Consider the following 10,158-nt stretch of genomic DNA (forward strand, 5'->3'; position numbering starts at 1 on the left):
TGAGCAGGACGTGCTCCAGCACCTAGCCCACGCAGGACGTGAGCGAGATGGGCCGGATGTCATCGTACGTAAGGTGTGACGCCCCGCACATTAGCGTTCTCAGCAGGAACGCTAATGTGCGGGCCACCCCACATCTTAGGCACGACTGCTGAGCAGTTGTGTGCACAAAGCACTGTGGTTAACGTCAACCTAAATTTCTGCAATCCTTTCTTTCGGCAGCGAACAACATGCACGGCTTTCTTTCGCTATGTCGAGGACCATCGAGGTGCGACACCTCGAAATGCCTCATAAAGCCAGCGCATAGTTGGGACAAGAGAACATGAACATCCCTCTCCCACCGCCTCCTGGGCCTTTCCATTACAAAAGGAGGGAAATAAAAGTCACCTATCTATTAATTCTGAGGCGCCTTCAGCTCAGCGCTAAACCTTGTCATCGATGCCTTGATTTGGGCGAGTTCATTCATCTTCAGAATTTTCCTAAAATAGAGCTAAAGACGAAGACGAACCGCCAGTCCTGTCGTATGTGTTCCTTCGACTTCGTCTACGTCTTCAGTGCTTTTTTAAGAAAAGTCTCTTCCCATCGCTTTTTCATCGAGCATTCAGAAACATCAACAAAAACCTCAATCAATTGAAGTTGGTGTGGGTACCTGCTCATGCGGGCAACCCTGGCAATGAGGCTGCCCACCTAGCTGACCGAGCAGCTAGTAAATGGGAGGTGGGCTTGCCGGACGGGGTTGACCGACATGAAGGTATCCACACCTTTAATGAAATGACCGTATATCACCGTGAATCCAGGCGAATATATCCATCACCGCACGAGACACTGCCAAGAATCCAGGCCACTAACCTCAGGAGAGTACAGACTAGGTCTGTACTTAGTCCAAAAAGGCTAGCTGCAATGACCAGTGGTGAATATCCACCAAACTCCAAACATTGTAACTGCCCCCTGGCGGACCAAGATCACATCTTGTGGGGATGCCAAAAGAACCCTCCCCCGAGAGAACTCTTTAGGCGAGCACCTTCACACGAAGAGTATGAGATGAAGACGAAAACTTCCAACCCGCAAGACCAGATACGGTTTGCAGAATGGGCTGATAGCGTCGCGGCGAAGCAGACGCCCCCACGCTAGCCCTCACCACTGGGAAACAAAACTCCACTCATACTTGACAATAAAAGTTTTCTCTCCCCCTCTCTCTCTTGCCATCGCTTTCAATGTGTGCGGTAACTTTACAATCTTCTCATCAGATGGGCACCAGTTACTGTTTTATGAACTAGTGCACAGTTATGGTACACAATGCAACTTTCTTCTCACCCCATTTCCTTCTTTTGCCTTTCTTTGAATTTTTTTCTTTTGCCTTTTTCGTTCTGACTTCTTTTTGAGCAGGTCAGCGCTCCGTAACCTTGCGAAACCAGTTCTTCAAATAATATTATGTTTGCACTACACAATAAAAATAGGAAAAATAAAACAGCAGCGGCCAAAACGGCACTGATTCCTGCGTGCTATCAAACCTGCGTTGATTATTAGGAGGAAAGCTCTACCTTTGGGGCAGCTCCGTTGACACTATTCAGAATGTTAAACGCAGAAATGCTCTCACTAGAGAAGTGCTGGCGAGCTCTTTGCGTAGACGAGGGTAGACAAAGTTTTGGACTTAAGAGGTCAATCATCATCACCACCTTTTTTATTTCAGATTGGAGAGTCTCGGTCAAGCTTCCTTCTAAGGCGCTCATTAAGGAGTGCTTTATCGTAGTCATGGTGTTCTGCGCGTGAGAAGCATCAATAGCTGCTTGGAGACATTGTTCTAAACCTCGGCAGAAGAAACGCCAAGCACCTGGTAAAGTATTATTCCACAAGGGAAAAAGGGCACTCTTTAGAATTTGGTAGCAGAAGCCTATAGACATTCTGCAGCGGCCAAACCTGTATACCCGCCCGGAACCTTCCTAAAGTGACTCTCACGTTGTATCGCTAACATAATTTATTTTTCCCCACTGTGCGGTCATTCGGCAAAACGTTCGAAATGTTCTAGACAGATAAGTTTTCTTAACCGCCTTGTCTTCCTTTTGTCTGCGCTCTTTTCATTACTCTATGCACTCTATTTTGCACCTGCTTCTCCTTTCCGTCATGCCAACCCCTAAATGTAGTCGTTCTGGGGTCAGTCTAAAGGCGACATTGCTGCGCTGGACAGGCTGGTCTTGGCTCTTCTTTAATATTCCTCAAATCAACCACCGCTTACCTTTCCGTGTCATTTACAGCAGGCTCCTTGTAAACTGGCAAATGTCATCGAGCGTTTAACCAATTGCTTTCGTTTTAATTTAGCGCATTACCTGCTTTGCAACGTTCACAAGGAAAGGCAACCAAATGCGTGGTGCGATGCACCACGCATTTGGTTGTAGGCGGAAGTTTTACCTGAATAGCTCTTAATTAAATATATGGGAACCGTGATAACCGTTATGGTCGGCATCCACTGCGGCGAATTACACGAAGTTTGGGGCAGTTCAAAAAAAAAAAAGAAAGGCTAGAAAAAGGCACATTATAACTGGGCCATCGAAACTGTTTAGAATAAAGATTAAGGATCGCAAATTTTCAGGAAACTGAAGTATCAAATTTACAACGAGGTCTAACACAAGGAAAGCAACAAAAGAAGGATATCACAATTGTGAAAACTTCAACCATTGAAAAAAATGAAGCAGACAAAAGCTACGCAACATACACTACCGTGTAATATAGTACTCATGTGTTAGCCGACCGTTTACAAAACCGCCATAAACATCTTCGCAATTTCTCGGCAGCTCTAAGCTCGTATGTAATATTTGTTGCATTTATGTGTTTTAACAGATGCAATTCACATATCTGTGTTTAGAACTGAGGTAGAGATTAGCAAACCTTGTCATTCATTTTCAGTCAGGTTGGTGCATTTTTGCGAACATTGTCAAAAAAATGAGGCCTTATACAGTCGGTAGAATTTAGTTTTCTCTTTCGCTCTAACAAGTTTAATTTGAATGGGATTAGCTGTCGTTTGATGAGGGCATTTGATTCTCCGTTAAATGTGTGTCTTTATAGGAAAATTCGAGTTTTTGCCGAGGTAAAGCTTTCCGCTAAATCAAAGTAAGGACGCAAAAGCCAACTTACCAGCCACCACAACTGAACGGCGTATGCTTCATCAGCTACAGGGGGCAAAGGTCACGTAAAAGACGCGTCACGAGCTTTCACAATCTTGCGGTGGCATGACGAAAAGCGCGACCTTCATGCTTGTTGACACTGCCTGCCTTCAAGAAATGTCGCAGAGCGCCGAGCGAATTCCGTGAGCAGCCCATCGGATGGGGCAAGCACGCGGCACGACGCGCGAAAAAGTAAATTTCAACAATGTGGGGAACTGTAACGACAGCACACTCGACACGTGCCCTTGCGACATTCGAGCGGTAGTGGTCCCACTCGCAATATAAAAGCTCGGCGCTGGAAGCAAGGCATCCGTGCAGAAGCCAGGCTTCCCCTTCTTTCTTTACACTACACCAAAGCAACGGACGTTCCAGAGGGTAGGAAGTTAGAAATGTTATCCAAGGTAAGCAGATCGCATTTTCAGCGCGGATAGCCCATCTGGTGATTTCATAACAGCATACTGACGTCCCCCAATGCCCTAGCCCCTATTTTAAAATTGTCCGCGATGTATTTTTCATCATTGGTTTATTGGCATATCTATTTTCTATCGAAATTATTTCCCAAGCTTCGAAATACGCTTTATTGACCACGATGTGTGCCAGCATTTTTCAAGGCTTGACTGTTTGACAACGGCAAGTGGGTTTTCCAGAACTACCGCAAGTTAAATTTAATGTTTTTTTTTTTTTGAAGTGGCGCTTTCTCTGCTTTCTTGCAAAGCCAGAGCCCTAAATGTCGGGCGCTCGCTGTCTTACCGAGTAGAGACAAGTCCGCTACCACGCTGCCGACGACGAAGAACCAGGCTACATAATACCGATTATCCACTGTCGCGGCTTTGTGTTTGTTGTGCCGTGGTTTGCGCGCAATGCGTTAACATGTGCGCCCATGTGCACCGTCGAGGGCTCTGAACAGTTCTTCCCGAAACGCGAAACCGAGGAGCGTCATACGTAGTGAAGGGTCGATTGGATACGCAGTCGTCAGACAGCAGCGGAAGTGGACTGGGTTGTTTAGAAGTGTAAGCAACACACACGAAGAACACTTCGCACCGGCCGAGTTCGGTTCGGTGTCTAGTTTGTGCGATACACTTTTGGTTTTGGCCTGCCGTATCTGCGACGTCGGAGCGCCCCACGTATAGGTTGAGCGACGCCCTTCCCAGTGAAAATGTGCCCTACTTCGTGGTTTGCTGTGCTTCCATATTGCCTATACTTAAGAAAAAATAACCTCTTTCGCTGCAAACACGAAGGGAATCATCGCTGAAACTGATGCCTAGAGTGCGTGATATCGACCTAATGTTTTCTTACATGCGGAACCGTTTGTTGGCAGGATGTTTGAAATTCACCGCAACTTTCTGTGTAGATTACCGCATTCGCTTGAGCCTCAAAGCAATGCCTCAATTGCAGTCCTTGCAAGATTATGTGCCGGTAAACTAAACTTCTTGCTTCATTTCCGCATTTCTTCTTCCGCCTTTAAACGGATATCGCAATATTTCCCGGTGGTTGTCTACTAAGTGTCGACACAGCTCCGACATTCTTTGCGTATAGTTTTCTTATGTAGTTCGCTGGAAATGATGCTATCTGTACTTTCTTGTTTTAGCAGGTAAAACTTCTTCTCATTTGCTTCGTCGCCAAGGCGTGGGCACTGCAGCACCACTCAGCAGGATACCAGGGCCCCGGCTACGGTGGCTTCGGTGGCTACGGTGGCTACGGTGGCTACGGTGGTTACGGTGGATACGGTGGATACGGAGGAAACGGCGGCTACAACGCTGCTACGGCCGGTGCACCTTACCAGGGATACGGCGCTTCCTCCTTTGTAGGTGACGCTATCAGTAAGAATTCGCTCGTAGCTGTTTCCAAGCACGACAGTGAGCGGAACTCCACCGAATAAAATGACTCGTGGTAAACGTAGACTACTCAGAACGAACGGCGGTGGCGGTTCCCACTTAAGCATTGTTTTCGCGCACTACATATCACAAAATGCGAGTGCAACAACTGGATATTCGTCAACTTCTAATTTTGAAGTTCTATTCACTATAGAAGCGAAGGTCGCGGGACGCTGCATGGCAGCTGATTTGGTAAACCAATTGGAAGCCCCGTTTCTTTAAATATTGATGGTGCTACACCAATAGGTTATGCAGTGTCATTAAATGCCACTTAAAATTTTGTTGCGCAGCATATATTGGTCATTTGGTACCCTTTAGGCGGATACACTTTTGAAACTGCATATTGCACTCTTGGAAAAGAGGAAGAAAGCAGATTTTAAGCTATTGCTTATTGCGTTGCACAGGACACGATAATCCTTCTTTAAAGGGACACTAAAGGTTACCAGAAACTCAAGTTAAAGTGGTAGACCAATGTTCTAGAACGTCTAAGGCGTCAATATAATCGCCAACAGAGCTTTAGTAACCGAGAAATTGAGGTAAATGTATGACACGATTTGAGACCCCCCAGCGACATTCCGGTACTAGCCCGATGACGAAAGGACTCCTCATAATTTGTGTTACTAATACTCAACTACTCGTATTAAAAATATCATTTCATTCGATTATAAGACGGAAAAAAATGCTACTTGTCTACGTCTATTTGATTCTAAGAAAAAATAACATTTTAACGTTACCCTTCAGTAATATGGGTGTTCGAAACGTTTCGTTTTCGCTCGACTCTGCGCGCTCGACTCTGCGCCGCGCACGCTTTGGAGTTTCAGTAGTTTCGTTATCGCGTCGTGCTGTGAGGGTTCTGCTGGCTCGCGAAACTTTCATTTGGAACAAGCAGCGAGAATGCCACGTCCATGTGATGTCGTGGGAAGCCCTCGTTGCTTTCCCGCTCCGGAGAGCCGGTGTCGAGGCCGCCGTCGTAGTACGCAACGACGCCGGCAGTGCGAGCCCTCAGCAGCAGGTCGCGCTCGTCGGTGCTCAAATCGCTGAAGTTGAGCCCACCATCGCGAGCCAATCTGTCGGTGTCAGGGTCCATTGCGACGAGCGTCGAAGTTAGCGTCATAGAATGAAGTACAAGCTTATGGGCGTCTTGCGCTGGAGTTTGAGGTATAGTAGCGGCGCCTGGTGGCGGTGCGGGAAACGACATCTGGGTCGTGCCAGCTTAGGTCGTATTGAGCCCTGGCTGTAGCGAAGCACGTTTCTAGGCCGAGTTTTGCGTCGATTCGCACATTTTTATGCCCTGTTGCGAGTGCGAAAAGGCTCGTCGCTTCTCATAGAACACGCCGACCACGCTGCGAGCTCGCCGCAGCCTATAGTTTAACGAAAACGGACTCTCCGTGTGCCGTGGGACGTAATGTGGGACGTAATTCGTTTCTCCTTCCGCTAGCCACCATACTCCCGCTTTCGCTCTGCTGTCGGCTCTGTCTTGGCTCTGTTTCTGGCCGCGCGTTCGCGTTTTGCGCAGAAAAGCCGTAGCGCCGTCTGCGGACGCCGTTCTACTCACCGATGGCGCAACGTCACTATGAGACCATGATGTCAGTACTCCTCGATCGGAGGGCGGGCGATTTGAACTGCGCTAGAGGTACGCGGACGCTTCAGAACGCATTTTCTCTTAAAATAAGTCTCTCCTCGGCACGAAACAAGCGTTTCGAGGTTTCTGTGATGGTATTTGAACAGTCCACGTTGACTTAATTGTAACCTTTAGTGTCCCTTTAAAAAATTATCTCCTTGCACATAAAACCTATACCGTTGTCGTAAACAGGCATCGATAACACAGTCAAAATCTTCCCCTTTTCCTGGACACATTAACGTCATTAGAAGAGTGAACTGCTGGGTTAGTTGGGAATCTTGCATACTCAAAAGATTTTGCGCCAAAAAACAACACACACAAGAAAGACGACGATACCACGGGCGCTTCTGGTGTCGTCGTCTTTCTTGTGTGTATTGTTTTTTGGCGCAACATCTTTTCAGTATACATTAACGTCAGCTGCCACAGATTGTATGTACTATTCTGTCAAGCTTGTCTTTTGAAGGGACATTTTATGAATTTTGCCTTAGTAGCTGTTGTTACGGAATAACTTTCAAGCGATCTCGGCGAACGTGCACGTGAAGCACGGGCGCTAAAATTAGCGTAGCTTTTGTACTATACCTTTGTGTTGTCCCTAAATGGGTCAATCAACAATTACGGCCTCTACCGGAACCCGAAAGCTTTTTTTTTCTATGAAAGGGATATACACTGTAGAAGGCAAAAACGAGGGCCTTCATAAGATCTCAAAAGGAAACAAGCGCCGAATGCAAGTATGGAAGTCTATAGAATTTGTCTACATTTACTTTAATCTATTCTAACATAAGAGAGTGGATGAAGCAAAATTTTCAAGAGCCTATGTCGTTGTAGGCTCTACACATTTATGTTTCTGGGAACCATGTGGCTACAATAGGCACAAATGCACCTTTCCGGTCAGAATGTTTTGTAACATACACAAAATCGGGAGGAACTCTACATGTGACAGATTGCACACCGACAATGTAAACGGCAGCTGAGCGATTTGGGCTGCAGCAGATTCGTCGAGTCTATGGCTCGATTCCGGCGTAGGTCTGTCGTTTATTCTGCGATGTCGCATGCGATCTACATTAGCGAGCTGCGTTACTATAGCATCGAGTTCACAAGTCTTTGTTAAACGATATTTATGTCGTTTTGTGATATTTGTGCAGCAGGATGGTTAGTGGGCGTGCCAAAGCTAGGCAAAGATCTGTAAGGGTGTTAAAATGAGCGTCGTTTGAGCCACCGCTGGCTTATAGTCGTGGTCAACAAGTATTGGGAAGTGGCCGTGCCAACAAAAAAAGAAAAATGCAGAGAAAAGCTTCCTACGAGTAGACATTTGTGAACCTTTGAACCAATTTCCGAATGCGTAAAGTGGCGTATAAACCAAACTGTGATTTTTGGCAATGTGGAAACCATGACACTTGGAACATAACATAGCGCCTAAGTGTACGATGCACGACAGTTCTTTTCAACTATGTCTAAGGGGGAAACAGAAAGCCACTTCCTCACGCAATGCTCACAGCGGCGTTACCGCTTTCATTGCGCTGCCACCCGTCCCCGTTCATTGTGTCGATTTGTGGCTGTTTCAGCTTTTGATTTATTTATTTGTTTATTTATGTGTTTGTTCATTTATTTATTTATTTCGGCAAGACAAATACAAGGTTTGCCCGGAAGGTAAGGCAGAAGGAGGGCTTAATCCTCCTGACGAAGGCTTTTACTTCGCTGGAGCAGCAGAAGTAGCAGTTTACTATTAAAACAAAATACAACTAATACGACAGAAAACATCAAACCTATTAACAGCAAAATTTTAACCACATTGAAAAGTATCAACTATTTGCAAAATAGCAAGTAACTAAATAAATACAGCACTGGAAGAAATAAGAACATTCTCTTAATAAAAAAAGTTGGACATTCAGAATATAACATTTATAACATCACTATTGACATAAAACAATTTAAAACTCCATTAACATTCGTTACACATGCTGTGATTAGAAATTAGTATGGTTTGTATTGCATATTTAAATGTGTGAATTGTTCTACAATTTATAGCTTCGTCAACAGTATTAGGGTACGTATTACCTAAACATATAGTTCCATATTCGATCGTTTGCGTGCCATATTTTGTCCTGCGGTTCTTTATTACTATTGAAGTGCGACGTAGGCTCTATCCTGAGTCTCTACTCAGGTAACGATTTGAAAATAGTTCGGTGTTGCTGGAGATCTCATTAAATAGCCGTATGCAGATCTTTGTTTAGTAAGGGTCTCTAACATTAGGAGTGCTGAAGCGCATCCTTTATGTAGAAGATTTTATGTATAGTTTTGAGAAGTTCGCGCAACCGAACAGCTCGCCGTTGCAGTACTGCCAATTTTCTATATATGTTTTATTACCATTTCCCTATACTAAGAGGCAGTAGCTATGATTCGCAAGCAGAAACTCGTTTCGCAGAGAATAGTGACTAAGCTTTCTTTTGGAGGTAGGCGAAGCCCACTCGACGTAGCAGCAAAGTTTCAGTTGGAATTATTACTGACATACGGGATCAGACTCCCAAAAATATTGTGTTAGTAAGATAACACCCTTTACTTCCCAGCCACCTCAGCCGTACAGTTTTGGCTACGACACGGCGGACGAGTTCGGCAACCGGCAGTTCCGTAGCGAGCAGGGCGACGCCAACAACGTGAAGACTGGCTCGTATGGGTACCGAGATGTGAACGGTCTCTTCCGGCGCGTCAACTACATTGCCGACGCCAACGGCTTCCGCGCCACAGTGGACACCAACGAGCCGGGCACGGCACCGGGAGCCAGCGCCGACGTCGTGTTCAACGCATCACTAGTTGTCCCACCGGTTCCTGGTGGTGCAGCGGCTCAGAACACATTTGGCGCGGCCGCAGGAGCGCCCGGTTACAACGCTTACGCCGGATTCGGCGGTGGCGGGTACGGCCCCTCCAGTAGCGCAGCTGGGGCCTTCGGGTACGGCGGCTACGGGCGCAACGGCTACCCTCCCAATGGGCCGGCTATCAGTGGCCAAGCCTACGGGGTTCACGCCCAACAGGGTTACGGTGCGGTTGGTTATACTCCAGGTGGATATGGGCCAGCTGGCTACGGTGGATTGGTTGCAGGTCACCAGGGCTTCCGCCGTCGCAGATAAATATGCTGCGCGATGACTGGAAAGTAGTGCGTGGGATTGACCTTTAGTTTGATTGCAATTTTTTTATTAGAGGTCTTTCCAGCTAAATCAGCCTCAATAAAGAAACTGATCCTTCATTGTTCCTTGCGATGTTGATATGACTTCTCGAAAAACATCGTAATGAGGCAGTGGTTCTACTGCTTATGTGAGGGAATCTTTCGCGAGTTCTAGAAAGAGCTGTGGAAGCTACTGAAATCACAGCAGCTTCTGAAACTTCCTGTATAACAAAAGTTAAATACTCATAAAATTTTAGCTACGCCGTCTCGAACACTATTCACAGCGTCATTTCATAGTGGCCTTCCTGAGATGCGCCACGTGAATTAACCTTCTTTATTTAATGAAGCATT

At 46.2% G+C, this 10,158-nt stretch overlaps 1 protein-coding gene across 1 annotated transcript; it reads left to right on the forward strand.

The window, feature by feature from the left end:
• Positions 1–742: 742 nt before the first annotated feature.
• On the forward strand, positions 743–9,838 carry LOC142570687 (uncharacterized). Its single transcript, XM_075679036.1, has 3 exons — positions 743–748; positions 4,747–4,959; positions 9,215–9,838. The coding sequence occupies exons 1-3, from the start codon at positions 743–745 to the stop codon at positions 9,770–9,772; spliced, it is 777 nt and encodes a 258-aa protein (XP_075535151.1). The 3' UTR covers positions 9,773–9,838.
• Positions 9,839–10,158: the final 320 nt, after the last annotated feature.

The sequence above is a fragment of the Dermacentor variabilis genome, chromosome 2 (assembly GCF_050947875.1).
Source record: "Dermacentor variabilis isolate Ectoservices chromosome 2, ASM5094787v1, whole genome shotgun sequence".
In the NCBI taxonomy this organism is placed as follows: Eukaryota; Metazoa; Arthropoda; class Arachnida; order Ixodida; family Ixodidae; genus Dermacentor; species Dermacentor variabilis.